Raw genomic sequence first — 25,895 nt, forward strand, 5'->3', positions numbered from 1 at the left:
GACGTTACCAAGTGAGCTATCGAGGTGCTGGTCGGTAGATTTTGTGACTTTCAGACAGGGCCAGGCTATCTGTCTACACCCGTTTCCAGTCTTTACGCTAAGCTAAGCTAACCAGCTGCTGGTGGTGGCTTAATTGTTAGCATATAGATATGAGAGTGACAGCAAATAAGCACATTTCCTGAAATGACTATTTATTCTTTGTAGAAAATGCTTGTTATAGACCGTTTCATTACAGATTACTTTCTAAGCCCCCAAATGTTTCAGCACAGAAGGAAGATATGAGGGCTAAAACATGGGTCCAACAGTTGAACAGTCTCCATATACACTTCACCGCCCTTCTGCCCAAAAACTGACCCCGCTGTTGCTTCGCTGTTTGACAAAACCTTGCAACTGAGACAAACCCAGAAGTGAGGGAGGAAGAGAGCGACAGGAGGAAGAGGAAAAGACAAGGGAGGAGGAGTTACCTGAGGCTCCATGGGCCGGTGCATGGCGGAGGCCTCGGAGGAGCTGCCATTGGAGAACGGTTCAGAGGAGCGGGGCGGCAGAGGGGGCTGCTTGGGAGGAGGAGCAATCTGAGGGGAGCCCTGAATGTTCTTACGGTATCGCTCGTCGGCCTGGGATGAGGGTTTGTACAGGACAAAGATGGAATGAGGGTAAGGTGAAATATTTCAATGATTGACATAACATAAATAAAAATCCAAATAGAAGGGAACCACTTCTAAAGTTTAAAATAACAGTGGCAAAGATTAAATGTGTGTATAGACCATGAAATAGGGCACCCGATATTTGCATATTCAGGGAACACAACACATTTACTGGTCAATGGCACAGATGATATTTTCTGATTAAAAATGGTTCCCATCTCCTTGGTTTTTTTTCTAATATTACTGTTCCTTAGGAGTCTGTTGTCATACTCAGAAACCTTCATATTTAACTGACAAACAACATTTGTTGGCGATGATAATAAACATGCTTGAAACCCATTCAAGGCAGCCGTACAGACACAGGTACATGTGCACAGACAGAGCTGGAGACAGGACTCTTTCAAACGAGTACATCCTTGAAATTACATCTGAATGATAAATGGTGGAAAAGATCATTGTTAATGACACGGAACAACCTTGTAGATGACGGGAGACACTGCTTAGGTGTCCTGCATGTTAGTCTGGGCCTCAGCCATCCACATGCAATGGCCCGATCCACACAAAAACAAAACAGCCATATTGAAGACTTTCAGAGGTCGGCCATTAAAGATCAAGAGAAATTCCTAACACTTATAGATCTATAATGTTCTGAGGAGGACGAAAGGAGTACTTGGACTCAAAAGATAATAGATAAAAGTGAAAAATTATGGGAACTAAAAATAATAAAAGCCTTAAGGATGCTCGTGTAAGCAAGAAATGAATAACCTTTATCTCCACGGGGAAACGATATAAAGAAATTATTTGAAAATGGAGCCTAAAAGATGTCAATTGTGAATCTTGCTTATTTTTCCACTTTCACCCAAACCTATAAACTGATTATTTCTCTTGCTCAGCCTGCTTCAAGTGAAAATTGAGAAAACATCCAACGGTTTTAGTAGTCAAGGAGACTAGCAACAGTGCAAGTGAGAGCGAGTGCCAAGAGAGAGTGGAGGAGAAGAGCTCCGTTTTATTCAGGACATAAAAAGGCTGGTTGCTGGTGGCTGCGAGCCTCTGGGTCTCTATTCTCCATCGTACCCCCCGCTTGTTTCATTCAAAAGGTCTGGCTGAGAGGGCCTGCGTTGTAACAAATTTGGTTTTGCTTTGGAACAACGCCACAGCATCCACAACAGAAAATGCCAGATGAAATGCAACTATTTGGGCTAAAGAAAACCATCATCTGCTGCTCGCACCACCCCTATTATCATAGTCACTGAGGCTGTGGGAAGACAAGCAAGAAGAAGAAAGAGCAGGCAGCGGGGTAGGCAGAGCCAAGGAGGAGGTTCACCTCTCTGATAGGCTGAGGAGGATGACTGACAGGCTCTGCATGCCTATCGGGCTCCAAACTCTCTGCCTGGCGAGGTTCAGAGTCAGTGGGGGTTTCAGTATGAGGAGGGCTGAGGGAGTTGGAGAGCTGGCTGGGACATGTCTCATCAGAGTCAGTCTTCTCTGGCACTGCTGCATGGGACTTAGGGCTGTCTGAGGAGATTGTCTGAAGTGCTCTGGAGGAATCATATGAGCATGTTGCTACAGAAACAGTACTGTCAAGGACCTGAGCTTGAGGGTTTGTGTTGAGGACACTGTCAGGGGGCAGGGAGGAAGTCTGTGGAGGTTTGCTATGGTCTGAAGGGAGTTTGGTCTTGTCGCCAGGCGACTGTTTGGATTCGTGCTGGAGCGACAGCAGGTAGGCCTGCTCCTGCTGCAGGCGCTTATGGAGTCGCTCGGCCTTGCGTTGCTCCTCCAGCTCCCGCCACTTGAACTCCTATTGCAGAGTGTGGGGTTGATTGAAGGTGGTGAGAAGAGACGGGAGAGCTGGCAGCATGTGTCGGCCTGACAAACCAACTGACTAAAAATCTGCACCTTCTTTTAATTCCTTTTCTTAAAAACACACTGTATACAGACTGACTTTGTTACTGCATTTGCCTGTTTTATACCCCAGTACTTCCATTTTGACTGTGAAGCCAACTTGTGCTTTGTAGTTACATTAAAAAAAACATACTGCATTAATCCTTATTGCAAGTAGAATGCATGTGGCAGACTGAGGGAAACAGAATAAATCTAATGAAATATAAAAAATGCAGAAGAAGACTTTGGAGTTACAATCTTTTGGCAAATTATTGATTTGGTTTACTTTACAATAATAATGCAAAATGTGAAGAAAAGGAAGAGGATGCATTGGCAAAGTGTTACAATGGAGAAATAAAACATTTCTTTGTAGTATAAATTATTCAACAAGTTTATGATCTGAAGAGATCTTTGATTGCAGTGGTTAACTGAACTTTGATGCACAAGTTACTGTAATCTGAACTATATAAAAAAAACTATGTTTTAACATTACTATAATGTGCAGCATGTGGTGTGTGTGTGTGTGTGTGTGTGTGTGTGTGTGTGTGTGTGTGTGTGTGTGTGAGACTGACCAGCAGCATGGCCTGTTCACGGAGCAGCTGCTCCTGCAGCATCTCCAGGTGTCTCTGCTCCTCCTCCAGCTGACGTCTGATGTACTCCTGTCAATCAAAGCAAAGGCGCAAAGTGTAGTTTGTACAATGTCCAGCTTTACCTCCTGCATTTCATCTCTATTTGTTATTCTTTTAGGTTCGTTGCCTGTCCCGTTCAAACAACAATTTGAAAATCTCACAGAAGACATTTAAGCCAGCAGTCAACATCAAATTTACATACTAAGAATTGGCTCCCTGACTGCACAAGGATCTATAGAATTTTGAAACTCATTAAAAAGCATCCCCCTTTTTTTTTTAAACAACTAGCAAATTCCACCCATCTGGTGTGAACGGACAGACCTCCACTCCATCTTGAAATGAGTGTGCCAGAGACCATAGAGTCCTCACTTACACTGAAGACACTCTTTTGAAGACCTCTCTTTTGCCTTTATTTACAGGATAGCTTAAGTCAGGAAAGTGGGTGAGAGAGGGGAACCCGCGGCGGCTGCGACAAGGACTGAGCCTCTGTACATGGGGCGCATGCTCTACCAGGTGAGCTAACCAGGCGCCCCCACTGTAGACATTCTAAGTAACTATTTTAAAGCTGACCTGTTCACGATCGTTCCTTCTTTTCTCGTCATCAGCCCGCCGGCGTTCCTCTTCTTCTTTACGTCTACGATCCATCTCTTCGATGCGCCTCTTGTCCTCTTGCTCGCGCCGACGCTGCTCGCGCTCCTGTTGCCTCCTCATCTCCCGTTCACGCCGCTGTTGCTGTGGGAGCAGAAGACAAAGAAATCTCAACATTTCTCAACAAAAAAACATGATTTTGCGGCAGTCAGAATCAGTCTCATCTCTTGAGAGCTGCATGACAGAAGCAAATGTCCTAGAAAAAAATTATAATCATCCTACCTCCTCCAGCCGCCTCCTCTGCTCCTTCTGTTGCTCAATGCGTTTCTGCCTCTCGGCCAGTAGCTGGCGCTTGTACTCCTCCTGCTCCCGGAGCTGCTGCTCCTGGAGGAGCTGCTGGCGGCGGAGCGCCTCTGATCGCTCCTTGTTCTCCTGCTGCAGGCGGATGAAGTCGCGGCGCAGCGTTGACTCACCTGGCACATTGACAATGGAGCTGGACGATGGGAGGAATCGGGACATACCGGTTAGAGTAGAAAGACATTGGGTTTAGATCATAATGCCTTCCAATAAGTAGGTTTTTAACAAGTGCTGTAACTACTAGAGCATACCTGGGCTCTCCCTCCTGCTCTGGGGGATCCTCTTCCTCCTCCTCACTGCCACTGTACTCATACTCTGTCTCATCTGTAAATGAAAAAGTTAAAAATCACACCAGAAACTGGCTTGAGAGATGACATGAGATTTCAGTGGCAATACATCAAAAAATGGAAGCAAAGTAAAAAGTTCGCAAGTGAAGACAAAGACCGACAGACGCACCCTTCTCTCCCCTCTTCTTCTTGGTGCGGTCGATGTGGTCTTTGAGCTGAATGCGGACTTGCCTCTCGTTGGGCTGGTCTCGGATGAACGGGTGCTTCAGCAGCTGCTCTGTCGGGGGGCGCTGCGTGTAGTTCTTCACCAGACAGCCCTCAATAAAACTAAAAAACTTTTTCGACCTGTGGGGATTGTAGAGGAAGAGCAGGGGAGAAGAGTCAACAGAGAGAAACAATGCATAACAGAGAGGGTGACATATAAAAAGAGACAGCGGGTGCCAGACAAATATTTCAGCCATGAAAGCATAGAGCACATCCGAGGATCCTAAGTAAAACGGACACTTCTGCAAACAAGCTCTGATTGCAAATGACCCATCAGTCCTAGCAACACTCGCTCGCTTCATGTCTCCCAAACACTCCAAAGCCTCTGGTTTTCTGTGTGAATTGAGGTTTATGCATGTGGACAGGCAGCATTGAACCTTTCATCCCATATAAACCATGAAACCTCTGAAATATGGGGCGCAGCACAATGAAATTATCATCACCATTGCACCTGCCCCCAATCAAACAATTTAAACAAATCTAACGATTTAACAGCAAAACAATGTGCATCAATGCAACGCATTATTTAATGCAAGATAGGATCCATAATGTAGAAGCCAGGCCATACTACAACTTCTGTTAAAAATAGAAAGCAATTCATCTCAGCTCTAGTGCTAGCGGAGGAAAAAAAAAAAAGTTTTTTCTGCACTGCGTCCAAAGCAGCGCTGTGGTGCGTGCCAGGAGAGGCTGAGACTGCCAGAGCAGGTGTACCACAGATGTTTAGCTCAGCAGCAAAGCACAGAGGAAAAGGCCTCTGTAGCTGCCTGGTCTGAGGTCAGAGATAAAATCTAAATGCACGAAAGTACACACAAAGAAGCAAAGTAAGAAATATATACATAAAACATCTTTAAAAAACTTGTTTCAAGATGTATAAAGGGGGGATTGGATTGAAAAGGATAGAAATACACAGAGAACACACCTTTTCTGGTTGGTACTCACCATTTTTTAGACTTGAGCCTGGGAGGAGGGTTTCTTGGAATAAGGAAGAGCGCACGCATTGGATGCATGTCACAAAGTGCTGGAAGAAGACGCACAGAACACCATTAAGAATTCAACAGACTGAACCAACACAAAAACACTAATATTAAGAAAAACTGGTACTCACGTGGTGCTCCTTCAGCCATTTCAATAGCTGTGATACCACAAGACCACAGATCACTCTGCGTGAAAAGACGACACCCATTAACCAAAAAAAACGCAGCATGCACACATGTTCAGACAAATCAAGGTGTTTACAGTTGCGATACACCTGTTTTGCTGTTACAAGTCTTGAGTGCTTTAGACTTGTATGGAGGCTCTTACTCTGTAATCGTATGTAGCGTCTGGGTTCTCGTCACAAGCAATGACCTCGGGGGCCATCCAATAAGGGGTCCCGATGAAGGTGTTTCTCCTCCCCACAGTCCGATCCAGCTGCGCACTCACGCCAAAGTCAACTAGAGAGAGTAATTAAGAGTGACCACAGTCAACAAAGTGTTGTACACCTCAGACACTGGTCTGAGGAAAAGTTAGCAAACACATGGGAAAAACCACTCACCTAGTTTGACTTCGGCATTCTCAGTCAACAGGACGTTCTGGCCCTTGATGTCACGGTGGATGACATGGTGGGCATGAAGGTGGGCCAGACCCTGAAGAGGAGAGACACACACACACAGGACATGAGTGGGAGAGGAGAGGAGAGGAGAGGAGAGGAGAGGAGAGGAGAGGAGGATGAGCTCACCCTAAGGATCTCTCTGGAGATGTAAGCGATCCAGTCTTCCTTCAGCTGGTTCCCCTTGGTGTTCTTCACCAGGTCTGTGATCGAACCAGCTCCACAGAACTCCATCACCAACTAAAAATCAGGTATGAATCATCAGAAGATAAGTCAGTGATACATGGCCATACAATAATAACATGACATAAATGAACTAAACACAAATTGAAAATACTAGAGGGTTAGGGATCATAGAGCTTAAGATAATTGAAAAAGGAAAGTTGGTGGAAGAAATAATCACGGCAGCTACATATTTTCCATACTTCTTACGCAACCTTAATATCTCGAATGGATTTGAGGACTTTACCCATAGCTGGTCATCGTGTCCTGGGGGGCTCTTCTTAATGAAAGCACCATAGTAGGTGGCTATGTTTCGGTGGTGGGAATACTTTTTCAGCATATTGATCTCCAGTTTAATTTCCTCCTCTTCATCCTAAACACACACACACACACACACACACACACACACACACACATTACAGAGTTATAAACAGACAATAGTGTGTTTGTCCTCCCACTGGAAAATCCTTTTGATGAAATACAATAATCACTGTGTGGCAATGGCCTTTAATCATCATTTGGCCTTAAGTGACATTTCATTTCAGATCCAAATCAATTCACTTCCATACTTAGGGTCGTAGCAAGTGTCAAGCTATGTGGTGTGGTTTCATTTCAGTCTGGTTAGGCCTTATTCATCTTTCGTCTGGGACCCAGCTATATAACAATGCAGTAGGAGTCGTCTGTCTACTAGCAAATGAGTCCTTTGTTTAGAGATTAATGATGCATGAGTGAGTCTCATTGTGAGTTGATGTGTACAGTAGCCATTATCGGTAATCCCTTGTAAAAAAACAAGCAACTAAATTAGATCGATGGCGAATTCCCTACAGATATCAATTAGTACCAGACATTATCCTGAATAGAGTTGCTTAGAGCTGGGAGGAAAGCTAAGAATCCTGCCTTTATCATTTACATGCAAAAACATAGTAAATATCATGCATAATGGGTGTAGGGCCACCTAATGGAAGAGTAATAAATCAGAAGAAAATGGATACCTTTACAAATCAAAAGCAACCTATAAAACGGATATGATAATGACACGTGGGCCCTGTAGATACTGAACGCCATAGGGAAATCAACTGCCAGATGTAGCTTTAATGCAGTGTTTATAGTCTCTGTTGGAAATGGCTTTTAGTGCAAGTAATAGAAGCAAACCTGACCAGTATCTCATCTTGATAAAAAAAAAGGCCACAACTAGCTGCAGTGCTAACTCCCTGCTTGCACCCAATAGCAACTTGACAATGATTAACAGTGACACACTAATTGAACACATGCAGGGGTCAGCCTGCGAGTGCTTTGCTTTATGGTTCCATGGCCTCTCCTATAGAAAGTACAGTGGGAGGAGGGGGGCAGAAACCACAGCATTATCACTGCAGACTACACTGTGTGCCTCTTTATTTTAACAGTGATTTTATTTCAATCATCACCGGGCTGCACAGCATAAAAATGAGGTGAAATTAAGAGAAAGGGGATGCTATGTGTGCATATTACTGTGTTTTGTACATGCATCACCTATAGCAAAATGGCAGTTGGCTGTCTATGCAGGCGGCCATTCTGCTGCTGCATGACTCGTTTGAGTTGACGTAAGCCTTTCTGTTGTGCGCACCCCCCTCCAACCCTCCCTCTCCCATCAACCCCCCTCTCTGCTGTGCAGCTGTTGGATTATCACACTCCCGACTGTGAAAGCCTCGCTACCACAAGGTACACGGTGAAGGAAAGACTGACACAATCATATGTTGATGTTGAGAGAGAGAAAGAAAAAGAGAGAGGACACGGAGGATATGAGAGGAAACAATGGCTTAATAGACACACAAGGTTATTAATATGTAGTACTAGCTCAAACATAACATTCACGCATTATGCTTTAGGATACAATTCAAGACGACATATTACAAGGTTTAAATGTTAAAAGTGGTGGACCAGAATTTTCATTGTGTAACTTATGGAATAATTCAGTTTGTTTTCATGTCTTTTCCAACATTAGAAGTTTAAACAAATCTGTTTAATACAGTCAATATAGTTAGCCCTGTTCTTAGTCACTGAAAACTTCGCAATGCATTTTGCAATATGACAATTCAAAACAAAGACAATATGATGTTTACGAAGTGTTTAAACGCTGGGTCACAAACTGATGAGGAGTACACAGCATCTACACAAGAACAAAACCATTATCCGCCCCAAATTGTGTAGTCAACTCTATACCAGTATGATCGGAAATGCTTTTAATATGTAACTAAATAAAGCCCAAGTAGAAAGGCATCCATTTTTAGCTTCAGGGCTATAGGACGGCACAGAAAAGGAGTGGAGTGTTTGGATTTGAGAATGTGGAGCAGGGATGAGAATGTGGGTCAGAGTGACACTGGACAGGCCAGCGTGCCTGTGGATGAGCTCTACAGCCAGGACAGAGGAGAGAGTGCAACATGGCCTCACTAAACCATAGTGATGCTGATGATGATGATGATGACGATGATGATCGGGTAACAGATGATGAGCATGACTCTTTTTTGTGGAGAAATGTTGATAAAGATAAAGTTTAGGTCCAAAACCTTGTTGGGTTGGCCACACACTGATGTTTTAGCATCAAAGTAACTTTAGATATTACTTAATGCAACATCTGTAAGAATATATTCTCCATCTATCCAGGTACTTCTTTCTAATGAGTGACCATGAGGTTCAACTGACAATTAATCTCATTGATGAATCTGCCGATTCATTTCTAAATTAATCAACTGATTGTTTGGGCTATAAAATGTCAGAAGATAGTGAAAAATTGGATTAGTATGATCTACCAAGTAAGCTTTATCATGTTAATGGTGGAGACAAATAAATGAATCATTCAATCGTGTGCAGGTAATAAAATATGGCTTACGATAGTCGTCTAGGACATTTACTGCAGCACAAGCTAATGTTAAAGGCACACACCCAATATCAACTGCAGCACTCATTTTCACAACGTATGGCAGAACAGATTTAGCCTCAGTGGGCACCTGCTTCATGTGACAAAAGACTTCCACAGATGTTCCCATAAGTTACTACATGTCTAGAAGGCACACCTACAGTAGTGTCCTATCACACAGAACAGGAAACGGTTGGGCAATATTCTCTATAACAAATAAGTGTGTCACTCATGATTCATTATGACGTAGGCTAATTTAAGGAGTGGCAGCAGGCAAGTCGGGGCACAAGGGCCACACATCTGCCACTGCGTCAGTAGCCTTATTCAGAGTTATGTTGATGACAATGCCAGTAGCGATACGTGTCCTTATAATTGCAGTGATGCATTGATGAAATGAAGCTGATGACTTATGACTTTGATGTTGAACACCGCAAGTGCAACTACCTCACTAGACTCCAGAATTCACCAGTAAAGCCTGTTATTGGTGCATGTGTGTGTACCTCCATTATTATTATGGTTGTGTGGGTGGTTGGCCCCGCTGGCCTTCACTGCTACTCTGAAACCTTTTGCTTTGTGTTTCTGCATATGTGCATGTGTGGGTGTGTGTGTGTGTGTGTGTGTGTGTGTGTGTGTGTGTGTGTGTGTGTGTGTGTGTGTGTGTGTGTGTGTTCTCTCATCTGCAGACAGGACCTCCCACAACTGAGGGCAGCCTGCTGGCCGCTAAATGACGCACTTCACTCAATAAGCATCCTGTTGCCTCTACCCCTCCCCTGCTGTTTATTATGGGGGGAAGGACTCATTACAGAACGTGGCATTTTCTCCTCTGTAAGCTCAAAAACATTTAGACGTCATCTCCAATGGAATGTCTACCGATTTAAATATTAACCAGACAATAAGAGCAAAGATTTAAATACATCCAAGAACTTTGTTACTAGTTTATTTTCTATCAAGCATACCACTACTATGACTACTACTGCACATGCTTACATTGTGATGTCGACGCTGGAACAATCTATTGTTTAGGCTTACCTCTGTGACGTCCATGACTTTGATGGCAGCCAGCTGTCCAGTCTTGACGTGTCGTCCCTGTGAAGAGACCAAACGAGGTGACCGTGAGCATCCACACTCCACTTGGCAAAGTCATCGTACTCTTATTAACTGTCAACTAGGTGATGATCAATGAACTAAGGAAGTGTGTGCACGTGTGACTGACAGAAACACAGAATGTAAACTCAAAATACAAAAGACACGTTTGTATTGCAACGAAAGGATTTGATGATTAATTAATTACTCGATCGTCGTAAGCAGCAGCATGGTGCCGCCATGATGAATCTCACACTAGGTCGCATGAGATTGGGCGTCACAGTGTCATCTGTCAATTCCTAATAATTGATTGTTTTTCTTGTTAAAAAAAAAATCCCAGACATTTGGCGGTTTCAGCTTCTAAAATGTGGTTTGCTTTATGTCATTGTAAATTGAATATCTTTGGGGTTTAAACATAAATTCAACTGTTTAATTGTTCTCATTAGAGATTACAATCTCAAGCCCGATGTATCCCACGGTATAAGTAAACTTGCTATATACAGTACATACCACAGATGAGCATATTTTTCCAAAGCTATATAGTCAACATTCCCAGACTTCTCTGCTCTCCTAACACCCTAATACCACTCCTTACATAAACAAAGGACAGAAATAGAGGCCTCTCTACTACCCCTCCCTCCCATCCCCAAACCCGAAGAGGAGATAAAGCATGGGACTTTTTTGGGAGCTGGCCCAATTGGGTATGGGTATTCCCCTTCTGACTCTTTAGGACAACACTGCAGTGATAGCGCTGCTGTGTCTCTGCAGCAACTGTATCAGAGACACATACATCAATACACTGTGCAGACCTCGTGATTGCAGGAGGAGGAGGACACGAGGAAATGCACATTCAGACACACATATGGACAGCCCCACAAACACCACCACCATCATCTCAGCCAGTGCATTCCACAGTCAATTGAAAGTGTATGGATTATGACAATAAAAGCCATGCAGGCTTAGGGGCCCCTGTCTTTTCACTGGGTAGGAGAGGGGGCTGAGAGGGACACTTACAATGCCTTTAATGCTCTCCACTTTGATCCCAGGGGTTGCCACTACAAAAACAGTGAAGCTGACATTATGGCTGTCAGCACCCCATGTACTCCCTGCTCGTGCTGATGCAGCCTCCTTTGCTGGGTACACTGGTCACAGGTGTTACCAGGAGGAACTCAGACGTCGTCAACCTCATCCCTATGCACTTGTACTGTCCTTCAGTGAAAAGTTGACTGGTGGTCATAGGATTTATGAATTAAACGAATGAATTAGACTCTGAAAGTCTGGTGACTATTATTTATTATTGAACTGAAACAATTAGTGAATTAATTAATTAGTCGATTAGTTGAACAACAGGAAATTAATTTGAAACCATTTTAACAGCTAAAGCAAGCCAGTGTAACTTTAGACGGAAGAAATGTCACATCCTTCTTCTTACAAATGAAAAGTTCATAGGCAATAAAACACAGCCTTGCTGATGCGCGCGCTCGCTCGCACACACACACACACACACACACACACACACACACACACACACACGAAAGCATAATGTTACTACATAAATCACCATTTTGTTTGTAGCTACAAACCCCAAACTGAAAGTCAACACTGACTCACAGCCACAACATTTTCTCTTATGACAGGAATCAATATTGCTTAAAGGACAATTCTGGCACAAAATGCACCTAGGGGTTAATAACATATGTTTACAGAGTCGAACGTTCTCTGGGACATGTTTTCATGCTAATCGAATGCGTCTCTAGCTTTAAACAAGCTACGGCAAACCGGTGGTTAGCTGCTAACGCTAGCTTTCGGGGCACATGGTATAACGCTAGCTTTCAGGGCACATGGTATATCGCTATTTTATACCACTAACAAGGCTCAAAATAGCACCATACTTCAACGGTAGCATAATGAGGGTCCCTACATGTAAACCGAAGCATTGAGAACTTTGGAAGTGTACAGACTAGTTTATTTAGTTTATTAAAAAGATAGATTATAAAGACAGTAGCGTTCATGTTTACAAGCGGGCGCCATCTTGGAAAACAGTCATGAGCAGTCGAATGAAGAACGCTGTGTTTGAGCTATGTTACTGGTTGCACGGCGTTTGACTGCTCATGACTGTTTTCCAAGATTGCGCCTGCATGTAAACATGAACGCTACTGTCCTCCAGCCCACACCCAACACCAGGTGTAAACACTGCACCTGCAGAGGTAAATGGTGTAAATATCAGACGACGGCTTTCTCTTTCTCAATCTTAAAAACGGGGAGAAAGAAAAGAGGTCGGAAATTGTAGAATCTAGACGCCAATTGTGTCCCTGCACTTCTTCAACTGTCCTCCTTTAAGCACGACAGCTTACTCTGAATTCCAGATATCTGTGGGATACAGCTAGGGCTGCCACCTCTTAGTCGATTAGTCAACTAATCGGTCGTTTTGGTCTTAGTCGACTAAGATTTCTTTAGTTGATGAGTCATTTTTTATGGTTATTCATGCTTAATTACTCATTTCCAAGAAACTTATGAGCACATTTCTGGTAAGCACAAGATTTAAAGTGGTGCTTTTGCAGGATTAATTGTGGAGAAAGTCAGTTTTACAGATGGTTCATTAACTACATTTATATTGTGCTTTTCTAGTCTTAACCACCTCTCAAAGAGCACAGCTCTGTCGATTACATCAACTAATCGATTAATCGACAAAATCATATAAGTGTTAGTCGACTAAGAATTTCTTTAGTCGAGGACAGCCCTAGATACAGCTCACCAATACTAACAATACCATTCGTGTCTCTTTTTGGCTGTAATTAAACCAAAGCTGGTAAGTCTTACAATTTTACAGTTAACAGTGCCTAAATAAATGTGTGTAAACCTATTAAAGCCTAACAAAAATGTCTGTTTACATTGGGTTTATTGGTGATTTAAAGATCCATCATTTGGAATAGATAGCAGGAGATGAGGATATGAATGTGCTACGATTCCTTCTCTTCTCTGTACATCTGAAGACATTTCAGTCGTATAAAACACAAACATCGCTTAGCTTGTGGGTGGAGATAGGGTTATCTAGGCCACAAGGTTATTGCATTTTGATACCACAAAACAACTGGGTTGTACAACATAAGCATATGAGAAATGTGATGTGTGGCTGGATTACACACAAGTTTCTTGACATGCTTATTCCCCTCATTTCATCCATCCATTGTCCTTGGAAAAAAAGAGAACACTGAGCAGTTACCTTGGGGTTGACACAAAGCTGCACAAGTAATTACAAATGCTGTGAATCAGCACACATTTTTGTGAAAATTGTATTTGGAGAAAGGATGTTGCCAAATATGCTCAATAGATCTTACAAATCTACTATTAATTAGGTTATTCTAAGAGGGACTGGCAAACAAAATGATGGAATGTGGCAAAGTCAACATCAGATATTTCTCATCCAGACAGTAAATTAAGTATTTTTTAAGTTACAACTACAGCAGTAGATTAGGGCTATGACTAACACTTATTTACATCATCCATTAATTTGCAGAAGATTTCCCCAGTTAAAAAATAAAATCATTTGTTCTACAAAAAAAAAAAAATGGAGAAAAATGCCCATCACCTCATCTTTAAATTGCTTGTTTTGTCCGACCAACAGTCCAAAACTCAAACGATTACATCATACTTTTTTTTTTTTTTAAATAAGGATATTGCCCTAGGCACTGAAACCATGCTCCCAAGTTTAAGCATGGATCTGGCACTCCTTTGCATTGGTAGGGAAGTATTCTACAATAATTACACTACTATTAACTTATTACCAATATTGGTGAGCGCTTTTAGTCCTCTAAGCCATAAATTATGCCCTTCTCAAGCACAAGGATTTTTTTTTTTTTTGAAAGATTATTTTTTGGGCATTTTTAGGCCTTTATTGACAGGACAGCTGAATAAATGAAAGGGGAGAGAGAGGGGGAATGACATGCAGCAAAGGGCCACAGGTCGGAGTCGAACACGGGCCCGCTGCATCAAGGAGCAAACCTCTATATATGGGCGCCCGCTCTACCAACTGAGCTATCTGGGCGCCCAGCACAAAGATCTTTAATCATTAAGCGTAACAATGCATAGAGCAATGACTGACTTAAGAAAGAAAATGCAGCATCTGACACACTGAATTTCAAAAACAAATTTTGTAAATGAAAACTAATATACAGTAATGTCTATGCTAACTTGTCTCGTGTCCTCCCATCAAAACCGACCGACAACATCTTTCACTCTCTACTTTTTAAAGGCCAACTGTCCTATATTAGGGCTGCCACTAATAATTTCATTATTGATTTATCTGTTGATTATTTTTTACTATTTATTGATCAATCATCAAAAGCCTAACATTTTGAGAAGCAGTACCATTATCAAAAACTGAAAATTAAAAAATGAATTATTTATAAAGCTGTTGCCAATCAAATTTTCTGACGACAGACTAATGGATAATCGACTGATGGTTTCAGCTCTAGTCCTGTGGTTGGGCCCCGGTTACAAGCATGGGTTGTTCACAGGATGGATGGGGCTAGGCCCTATAGGCCCCCTTAGAAGCAGCCAGCTAGGCGTGTCTGTGGAGGGGTTATCTGAGGCACTGCGCTATCACTCAGTCCTCCCTGGCCTCCATCTCCACTCCTCCATCACAGCTCCTTTTAACAATGGCCAGATGTGCTGCTGGCCTCTCTCCAGCTGACTGACTTACTGCCTTTAGAGCCTAGCCTAGACATTAAGTTAAAATCTACCCAAAAACAAAATATACCATTCTGTTAACAACGCTGGAGAAGAAATCTAACTCAACGCTAGACACTTGAAAAGCGAGGCTCTAACTGGCTACTCTATTAAACTGAGTGCTGACATAAGGGGTTTGTAGAATTTGAACATTTCCTATTAAATGAGCATTATTTCATGAATAAACTACAAACTGTGCCAGTTAAAGCAAAATACATGCATCTGGTGTTGCCACAATGTTTAGGCTTACATACATAAAAACAGTTTAAGATCACTGTTAGGAAACCAGTGATTTGTGTTTTAAGGTGGATTTTCACTTAACAGAAGTGAGCAGTAATGCTCAGCAGTATTAGAAGTGGTCTGCCCACAGAGTCAGTGTGGACAAACGGGGAGTACTGTTTCCCATACACTTTCTCCACAAGGCTTGTATCCTCTGCATCCTGATTGACCAGAACGCAAAGAACCTCTCCCTCCCTATACCTTTCACATTAATGTAAGATCAATCACACATAGCAACTACTTCAAAATGCTGGCTGGCTTTCTAAGCAGGTCAACCTACTTTTCACCCCCCAACAACAAACTTGGCTCATGCTGCCATTGCACAACAGAGTGCTGAAATTGAGTGACATGCGTTTTAACTAGCCATGTAGGTGCAAAACAAACTTGGTTTCATATTATTAGTTCACGCAGCAAGGGAGGGAGAGAACTACTGGGTGCCATGGTTTGGTTCTTCAAAAGGTCACCGGTGGGAATGTGTGCGTCATGGGGTGTGAGCTGGTAGGGCTGTGGTAATGAGGGATGGATGACCCCCCACGCAGGGTCATGTGAAGATCTAAGTTGACATTTGAACTGGCAGAGTGAGTAGGTGGGTGGATAGAAGGTGATAAATAAGCCGGTCACAGCCTCCATCTACCTTGGGAAGCGACAATACAAAGGCGTATAAAACACAAGTCTTGAGTAGACACATAGATGCACACTTCTTGTGCCTACGCCTTCCACAACACACACGTCAGGTGAATGCCGGGGAAATAAATGATCAATTGGCAGTAAGCAGCAGCACATGAGAGCCAGGGCAGTGCCTTGCGCCCCTGCCTCTCTGGGCTCTTCCACTTTATACTGCTGCTGCATTCCAGCACACTGACCCAATTTACACACACGCACGCACGCACGCACGCAGCCTCCACTCCAGCACTCTCCAGAGAAGTAAGGATGGAAGAGGTGGCAGAGACAAAGAAAGAAACAGTGATGAGACTGGAAGGAGAATAAAAGCCAGGAAGTGAGTGGAGAGATGAGGAGAGAAGCTGGGAAAAGGGAAAGATGATGTGTGAAAGGGAAGAGCAAGCACACATGGAAAGATAGATCACAAAACAGGAGGCCAGCTGATGACTGTACATCTATTGATCACAGTGCAGTAGTTGGCTGTTGTAAAGGATCAAAAATGCATGTTGGAGCCTTGTCTAAACAGAATTTTTTAATATTACACTTACAGGCTGTTAAATTAAGAATCGGCCAGCAACAAAATGCCGTAAATTATAGCTGTAATTGATAGGTATGTCTATTTCACATTAGGTTTTTAAAGCAGGGAAAGATGCAAAAGGGATTCTCACTGTAGGAAAAACACCTTTAGCCCAGGTATGATGTCATTAAAATAACATAAAAACTAGAGGATGAGCGGTTGTTTTGGAAATGGTTTTTAATTCAACTGCATGTGGTGGGAATGAGAACAAGTTGAGTGGGTCTTAAAAAGAAAAGGAATTTACTCTTCTTGAGAAAATTCCATTTATGATTTGAGCTGGGATCTATTTGTCCCAGCACATTAAAACAAGAAGTGGTCTTGAAGAGAAAAGAAGCCGTCAAGAAAAGGCGCTGGGGAAAGACAGGCAAGAGACTGTCTCGTCTTGCCAGCGCCTTTGTGTCTCATCTCAACGCCACTCGGGTAATGAGGTTTCTCAATGAGCTTCACACAGACAGTGGCATGAACACACTCACGGACCGATAGACACAGAGAGTTTTGTTCAGGCAGCGTGGCCAGTCAGGGGACGTTGTGGGTCTTGTGACACCCATTAGGGAGAGGGTCACTGTGGGGGAGACGGGGGCAAAAGAGATGCATACTGTGTCAGCTAGAGAGGATGCAGAGTGGAAGAGTGTGTGTTTGAGTGTGTCTGTTTCAACTTGAGCTTAAAATATTTCACATATGCCGTTCAGCTATTTCAAAAGAGCACAAACAAATGTATTTGCTAGCCTGTGTGCTAACAGTGATAATAGAAAAAGAGCGCAAGTGTGACTCAATATGGGAACCTGGCCCCTGTTGCAGCATGGGTGACACATTCAATACCCCCTGATTCTGACCTAAAAGCTACACAGCCATTCAGCACCCAGGCTCCCAGGACCTTTACCAATGAGCTCTAAACAACAGTTCATTCATTAGGCAAGCCTGACATCTAATACACTGCTCTGCAAGTAACAAGTCATTAATAGGGTTAAATCCAGTAAAGTTAATTTGACTGGCAAAATAGTCACACATCACTGCATATTAAAAAAAAAATAATGTTCTGCTAGATTCTACTAGGGTACTTGAAATGTATGATAGTGATTGACCAATACTGGATTATTAACACTGATGTCTAATAATCCAATATCAGTCAGGCTCGGCTGGACATGGCTTAGCTCTGTCTTGCTGAGGCTGGATACTTCCCAGACATTGGCAATGGGGTCCATGCGGATTAAACTGTCAGACAACATCTCCCGCCCCCTTTACAGTGAGCTGATGCACCAACATGGCATCACTGACTTTGAAGTGCAATCGGAAGCATCGGTCACTTGTTTGCAAACTGCATTAAGATCCCAGCACCAGCCTATTTGATAAAATCCACAATTTGAACAAACATTCAAAGCACCTTGCTGCTTTGATTGCTGATAACTACTGCACTGGGGTAAGCACCAGTCCCACCCAGCACCATATGGCACTGGTAGGAGAACTGGAGGTTCAGCTCCCTCCTCAGCAGCAGCTCACACTCCTTGTGCCCATCAGGCATAGCTAGCCCCCAGAGGAGAGAGAGCTACTTGTCCTGAGGGCAGGGGCGAGGCTGCCCCTAAGGTTGGGGGAGAAAACAAAGAAAGGAGATGGGAGGACAGTACTGGGAGAGGAGGAGCTGCTGAGCTACAGAATTAGCTTGCTGGAGTAAATTTGTCTTTAGCATATGATATGAGTATGTTTTGTGTAGTGCATGTGCACATAAAAAAATAAATCATCTTTCCATTGGATACTTATGCTTGTGGTGAGTATTCAGCCAAAAGGCCTTGCTGGTAACTATCAATAGGACCCCCCCCAAGTCAATTCACTATAGATTTCAACCATTAGACAAACACACAAAACTGCGTATTTTTGCAATGAGAAAACCTGAATATGGCACAGAGAATGATGTCGTATATAATTTGTCTAAAAGGCAAAGATCTCTATGTGCTCTGTTGAGATCTGGTGTTTTACCTTTGACTATTGAAACGGGACGATATGTTAATGTAGAAAAGGGAAAACGGATCTGTCCCGTGTGTTATTTTCTATTGTCCTTTTTATTGTGAACAGCGTGACTCTTTGTTTAGTAAGATAAAAGCAGAGATTGATTTGGTAAATATGGATGATGGTCAAAGATTGAGATGGCTGTTCACATGTGAAACATATAAATTAGCCAGTTATCTCGAGAAAGCCTGCGAAAGAAGGAAGGAAAAAAGCTCTTTACCGAGATGATCCGTAGATAAGGATGTGTTGTGTGTATGTATATGTACGTATATGTGTGTGTATATGTATATATATATTTTAATTTATTTATCCGAATTATTTGTATAAAATTAAGTTTGTGGTGTCTTGTAATCCCATGTGGGATGGGCCAAAAGTTTGGCATGCCACAGAAATAAAATTAAACTAACTAACTAACTAACACACGCATGCATAAGAAACATAGGGACATGACGGTATGAAAATAATGGTGGCACAGCCTTGGCACACCCATAGGCTGTATATGGGCACACCGCATGGATGCATAGCAGGCATGGAGGCAGGTCAGCAGGGGCTCTGGAGCCTCAGGCCTGACTATATATGGCCATTCTGTAGAGCAGAGGGAATCTTCCCTGCATACCATGCACAATTTGAGGAATTATGTCTTTTTCTATGTTATCATTACTCTCTTTTTTTTTTTTTTTAACTCCTATATCCAGAGTAAGTGAGGCACCTGAGATACTGAGCCAGAGAGTCTCTAGTGCAAGGGCAGTGATTTCAAAGAGTGTGGATGTAAATGCATTATTTTTAAACAACTAATGACGTCAGACACATATAGTAAGATGCTTCCAGTGGATTGTTATTTGCAACACGGAGGTATTGATCATTCACTGGTTTACAGCACAGCATAACCTGGTTAAAACACTGGTATAGGTTGCAATAAATTCTTTTGCGGCCTAGTTTTTAGCACAAGAATATGACCCCAATACTTTTTCAAATTAATGAATCACTCATGATAATAATACTGTACACAAGGGTGATCAATCTGTATATAGATCCGAGCTCACATTACGATAAGCCAGCTGACCAAAGCAAAATTTAAAAAACTGCTTTTTGACTGTCAGTCAAATTCTGCTGTGCTGTGTTTTCTGAAGTTGACTTTAATCTGGCACCTATCCAGGGGCAACGGCTGCCCACTTGGCAGAGAGTACAGCTAGAGAGCCTGCAGCACAGCATGGCCACAAGAACCTTGACATGGCATTTCAGGTCTTAGAGAACAGCTTGGTTCTTTAATTTTCTGGGTAAAGCTGCATGTGGTGCAACACAGCAGAGATATAGAAATATATTTTTTGTGGGATCTGATCCTAGGCCAGCAGCGATAGGTCTTAATTGGGACCTATAGTTGAGTTTTGTTTGAAATATTTCTATTTCTATTCTGCTGTGGAAATAAGGAGGTTATGTTTTTCTACACCACCTTTATGTGATTTTTTTTTAAATCCTTTTTAAGCCGACAGCAATGCACGAAAAACTATTCAAAGCATAAGTCAGCGAAAGCTTGCAAAACAAATAGGCTTTTCTCCATATATCATCATAGCGAAAATAGAAATGAATAAATAAATAAAAACTGCACTTATACGCTTGACATTTGTGAAAACCAACTTTAAAGTCCATATTTATCAAGATCAGACATTCTACTACATATAGTCCGCCTTAAATGACAAAAAAAGCCAACGGAAAATGTCTCAAAGGAATCAAAAGTCACCACAAATCAACGAGTAAAGAAGCTTGGTCACATTGTGTGATCTAAAAGGGCCTTGCAATCTGTGACCAAGTGCTTGACAAAGCAGAAAAGGCCTCAGAGGGTAATGAAACTCCACCCCGTTTTCAGTTGTGATTATTTAGTCGGTTGGCATTTGAAACCCTGCAGACAAACTCCTCCTTTCTGTGGATCTAACTGACTGACGGACTGAGAGACCCAAAGAGTGAGTAGACAAACTCAGCTTTGTGAGAGTGGTGGGCAGGTTCTGTCTGGAACTGGACAGCTGCTCTTCTACCAGTTGCAAACACCCCCCTCCTCCTCCACCACCACCGCTACAGGCCACATGCCCATTCAACTGGTTAACATGACAGTCAATGCAGTGACCGACAGCTGATCGAAAGGCTACTGCAGCAAGCTGTATTGGGCTACAGTAAGCTATAACTTCGCTATAGACGGTTTGGCTTAGCTCATTCAGGCTGTTACGACCATGTCCTTGTGTTAACTGCAGGCTAATCTGACAGCCCTCTCTTGTACAAGCTCCATTCCCACACAGCAGCACTCGCAAATAGAATTAGCATTGGACAGTGAATGGAGCGACAGATTAAAGGGACAAAAAGAGCGAGAAGCAGTAATTCTCTGTCCCATACGCCCGGCTCAAAACCATCTGGTGGCAAGATAGCACGCTGCATCACACTTCCTAATGACAATCATCCGCTCCTTCTCTCCATGCTGCACAGGGCTGATTTCAGGTGTGGCAATCATGCGAAGCACATGCACACAGATGGGTTTGCTCTGTGAGTTCAGGCGGTGGAGACCCTGGAAGTTCACTGCACTAGGGGATTGAATGCAGGTCACTGGAGCACTGTGGGCTGTCAGAATTAAATACTCAGCTTAGCTTGCTGCTAAGTGCAGAAGCAAATGATGTTTTTTTTTGGGCTAGTCTGCTTCTACTAGCCTATTAACAGTCTGCACCGAGCTTAGCAAACTAGATGTGTGCTTAACATAAAGGCATGTGGTAAATGTCATCTTACAGTGTAGCAGCAGGGAACAAAATGGAGCCTCCTGACTAGCTAGCTGCATCAATAACAAATACTAGGAGGCCCATTGCAACATTAGGCAGATGGACAGATGTGTCTCCAATCCAAGGCCATCCGTCCATCAAACACATCGGCCACATCTTTGACTTCTACATGAGCACCCGCTGTGTCTCTCTCGCTTCCTCCTTGGCAATGTCTTTCAACAGCCGCAATGTTAATTTTCAACAGAGAAATGTGACACCAAGAGCAGATGGCCCGGAGTGGGATTCCCATCCACTGAACTGGAAAAGTCCTGATTTAAACAGGATATGAAATTTGGTTTTGGTATAATAATTAAAAAAAAATTGAATGAGCTGCAGACAGAAACGTGAGGCCAGCAGGATTAGTCTTATGGCAGATATCGTTTCTCCATCCTTGCCTCCTCACCTACTTTTCAGTAAGGCAGGTGATGCAAGATAGGTGATGCATCAGACACTAGACTGTCTGATTCACTCTTTACACACACACTTCCAGCTAAACAATGATCAGACTGATATCAAAACAAACTACCATTACTGGAAACTTTAACATTACATCTCTGTTTCTTTCAGGTTAACGTTAATCATCCATGATGTGGTCTGATTGCACCATCTGAAAGACAAATGTCAGTTTCTTTGTTGATGAGGGGGGGAAACATTGGCAATCCTGAGCATTCACAGTGAAAACAGGACAGGCCATGCACTGCGCCTCCAACCAACCTTGTATACTTGTCCATAGGTGCCATTTCCAACTACCTCCACCAATTCAAATATCCCAGCTGGATCCTGAAAAGAAAAAGACAGAAAGACGATTTAGTGTAAATAAATAGCAATTATAATATGTTTCTTTTATACACAACAGTGTCCACTGTGAGCCAGCTGTTGCGCCCTGGTCTACCCTACATGCCAAATGCATCTCGAACAAAGGAAAACCAGACACTGGCAACACCTCGCTTTGGCTCAGCGGTCATTTTCAATACTTCAGCTCCAACAACAAGGGGCATTAGGGAACAGTTTAAAACTTGCTCATGGTAGTCAGACTGGGGGACATGTGTTTAATCGAGCAAGGTGAAATAAAAGATAGCAAAACAACAAAAAAACATAGGCTCGGTTCGGCAGCACTCACCCGCAATGAAGCCAAGTCTATGTCTACTAGACTTTTAGCTGGAGAGTCGTTCGCCATCTTTCAAATAAAAGCAGAGCTTTCCTTTCCGTTTACAAAAGATAATTGCTGCTGGATCATTTGCAATGACTTTGGCGGATAAATCAAATAGAGGCCGTCTCGTATTCCTCTCTGTGGGATCCGCTTGTTAGCAGTAAATGCGGGGATCTCGCTACTCCATGTTGAGGTGGCAGCAGCGGGCTCCCTGTCCGCTCTCTCTCTCGCTCTCTCTCTCTCTCTCTCTCTCTCTCTCTCTCTCTCTCTCTCTCTCTCTCTCTCTCTCTCTCTCTCTCTCTCTCTCTCTCTCTCTCTCTCTCTCTCTCTCTCTCCCTGCTCCTGTCACTGTTGTCAAGCTAGGCTGAAAACCTTGACTTCCGCTTTAGAGTTTTCAGCATAAAAGCAGCTGTATTCGGTATTCACTTTGCAATTACTGTACACGTCTACCACAAATATATTTTTTATTTTATATATGTTTTTGTGTATCTCTATATTTTAACTGTTGCACTGATTATGCCTTAGATTCTCATTCCTACTTTTCTTTGTATACATAATAATTATTATTATTATTGTTAGAGGAAGCCTGAGATCCAAGATTTTCATTGCCCTAGACTGCTTCTAATTGTTGTGCATATTACAATTTAAAAAAACAACTTGAAACTGCATTGGCCCTGTGTGCAAAGTGTGCTTGCATTAGCCAGTTATGGAAAAAATACTCAGTACTCTTTAACTGAAGTAGAGGTAGTAACACTACAGTGTAAACAAACCCTATTAGAAGCAAACGTCCTGCATTCACAAAGACATTTAAGTAAAAGTACATAAGTAGTCAGCAAAATATACTAAAGCGTCAGTAGGAAGAATTACCCATTTCTGTGCATTATATTATTAGATTACAATTAATGTGTAAGCATTACTTTAATGCTTTAATTACTGTATGGCTATATACGCATCATAATTCAGTTATTAATTTTGTTGAGTATGACACATCAGATTTTTTTTTAAATCAATTAGTAATTAAAGCTCTAAAATAAATAAAGTGGAGTAAGAACTAGCAATATTTCCATATGAAATGCAGCAGAGTAGTTAAATGCAGCATAAAATGAAAAGAAACAAATAAAGTACAAGTATGTAAAATGTTGAGGTTAGTTAGGTTAAGTACAGTACTTAAATGCATGATTACATTACTTGCATGAGTGAATGTAGTTACTCTCCATCACTGGCATTATCAAGGCAATTTGTTGGCTCAGGCACAGGTGAATAATAGCATATTTTTCTGAATGAGCAAAAGTGTTATATGTACCTATAAAATGAAGAAAAAAAACATTTGGCATGGGCCATAAAGACTCATACAATTTATATTAACCTGCTTTCCTGGTAAAAATTATATCATACAGTTACCAAGTTGTTGTTTTTTTATACAATTTCTTATTTTGAGTGCCTGCAAGTCAAAATTTTCTTTGAAAATCTTTTATGTTGAAAGAAAAACTGCCTAATTTCCGCTTTAATCCTGCCTGGTTCCGTCTGACTTGACTCAGCTTTGATTGAGAACCGCACAAACACAGGAAGCCGGTCGGCTTCACACAGATAGAAAAGGGCTGGGCCTGAATACACCAAGCATGGATACCGAGATGATCTTTAATGCTCTATCCACACAGAATCACCTTACCACTTGTATACCAACGTGCATGTTAGTATTTAAACAATTAACACAAGTCTCGGGGAATGTCAGATAAAGAGAGGCAGACAGGCGCGGACCCCCCCCCCCCCACACCACCACCACACAGCATCCTTATGGACATGCGCATGTTCGAGTGTCAATATTGGTAATCATGGGTGTGGCAAGTGAGCAATCTCAGGAGTGATGCTGGGTATGCTAGTGCAGTGGTTGTCAAAGCAGCATGGGACATGAGGAACAAATAACACTACTTCATTTCATCATTACTCAAGCCAAATGTATAATACTGGCTTTTAAGATGAAATGTTTATATAGTAGGCCTATAGCTACATAAGAGTATTTTATCACATCATGTTTTTCAATTGAGTGTTATATCGGTGATGTTGTGCATCTCTGATTTCTGATAATTACCTCTTCTATATTGACATTGTTTAGAGCTCAGTCCAAGCAGGCAGTCTGTATTCTTTCTGTCTGAGTTGCAGCCTCAGTTTCCCATCATGGCAAATCAATGTAAAGGATACTGAATTTTTAAAAGCCTTTCAGCCGTGCACCCAAAGGTGCTTCTTATAAAAAAATTAAAAAAACTGCAGTACCCTCATTGATCTAGGTTAACTTCTGCTCAGCACTATCTTTCCGTACTTTCAAAGCATGATACAGTTGAATATAGTGTATACAGCTACATAGTACATGGTATGGTATACACAAGTTACATAAAATGAGGATTTTTTTTTTAAAAATACATTGGTACTCCCAGCATGGATCTTTACTAACAATACAAAAATAATAGGCAGTGTGTTAATAGTGTTGTGTTAAGTCCACTGCAGACAAGAAAAAACGTTCGGCTGCAATGTTTAGTTATTCAACACTAATCCTCAATAAAACGAAACTAAGCCTTTTGTTAAACAAACTTCAACTCAGCGTTCAGGGAACCAGTCTGACAGGATGTGAGAGGTAACCTGGCACATGTCCCTGACAATGTAAATACTGCTCCACACAGCACTGTCTTGAAATGTTTGTTGCTGACATTTGGCCATGAAGTTATGGCTTTGCCCTCAGTCTCATTGTTTAAATGTCAACATCATGTCAAAAATCCTGTGTGATATTTGGTCCAAGGACCAACAGGGTTTGTGGCCTCATAATAACTACTGGTCAAATTTTAAATGGTGTACTGCCACCTTGTGGATTTGTTATATTATTGCAGCAACATCCACACTACATGTTTTAAGGCAGTGGTTCCCAACCTGGGGTCCGAGGACACCTAAGGGGGGCGGCAAAGATCACAGGGGGGGCGCAAGTCTTTATCTGGTTTGAGGTTGAGGTAAAAAAAAAAAAAATATTTGCACGTTAAAGAAATTATAATACACTAGAATATATAATGTATACAAAAGTCTGTATAAAAACTATATATTTTTGTTCTCGCTTAAACTTGTAGGCAGGCTACTTAGTAGGCCAAACCTCCGGGACCTCATAACCTGGGACCCTTGCTGTCATCAGTCAGCTGCTAGCTGCTATCATCCTCGTTTTTCCTGCCGCCACGGCATCACTATTTTATGAACGAAACATGGCGGAGAAACGTCAAAGTGCTGATAAC

General features: G+C 42.2%; 1 protein-coding gene across 21 annotated transcripts in view; it reads right to left on the reverse strand.

Annotated features, from left to right (window-relative positions):
- LOC116044533 (mitogen-activated protein kinase kinase kinase kinase 4-like) overlaps window positions 1-22,877 on the reverse strand; it is a 34,985-nt gene extending 12,108 nt beyond the window's left edge. For 17 of the 21 annotated variants that reach the window (XM_035998477.1, XM_035998469.1, XM_035998468.1 and 14 more), the window contains exons 1-16: window positions 22,597-22,877; window positions 22,191-22,256; window positions 10,383-10,439; window positions 6,708-6,833; window positions 6,368-6,478; window positions 6,185-6,275; window positions 5,953-6,083; window positions 5,756-5,810; window positions 5,590-5,668; window positions 4,556-4,731; window positions 4,351-4,423; window positions 4,025-4,235; window positions 3,725-3,886; window positions 3,098-3,184; window positions 1,969-2,442; window positions 465-614 (exon numbers count right to left, since the gene is read on the reverse strand). In XM_035998477.1, the coding sequence (XP_035854370.1) occupies window positions 465-614; window positions 1,969-2,442; window positions 3,098-3,184; window positions 3,725-3,886; window positions 4,025-4,235; window positions 4,351-4,423; window positions 4,556-4,731; window positions 5,590-5,668; window positions 5,756-5,810; window positions 5,953-6,083; window positions 6,185-6,275; window positions 6,368-6,478; window positions 6,708-6,833; window positions 10,383-10,439; window positions 22,191-22,256; window positions 22,597-22,653 (2,106 nt within the window). In that variant the 5' untranslated portion in view covers window positions 22,654-22,877. The remainder of the gene's footprint in view (window positions 1-464; window positions 615-1,968; window positions 2,443-3,097; window positions 3,185-3,724; window positions 3,887-4,024; window positions 4,236-4,350; window positions 4,424-4,555; window positions 4,732-5,589; window positions 5,669-5,755; window positions 5,811-5,952; window positions 6,084-6,184; window positions 6,276-6,367; window positions 6,479-6,707; window positions 6,834-10,382; window positions 10,440-22,190; window positions 22,257-22,596) is intronic. The other 4 variants (XM_035998474.1, XM_035998479.1, XM_035998473.1 and 1 more) reach the window with 2 other exon arrangements.
- Between the last annotated feature and the right edge of the window lie 3,018 nt (window positions 22,878-25,895).

The sequence above is a fragment of the Sander lucioperca genome, chromosome 24 (assembly GCF_008315115.2).
Source record: "Sander lucioperca isolate FBNREF2018 chromosome 24, SLUC_FBN_1.2, whole genome shotgun sequence".
Taxonomy (NCBI): Eukaryota; Metazoa; Chordata; class Actinopteri; order Perciformes; family Percidae; genus Sander; species Sander lucioperca.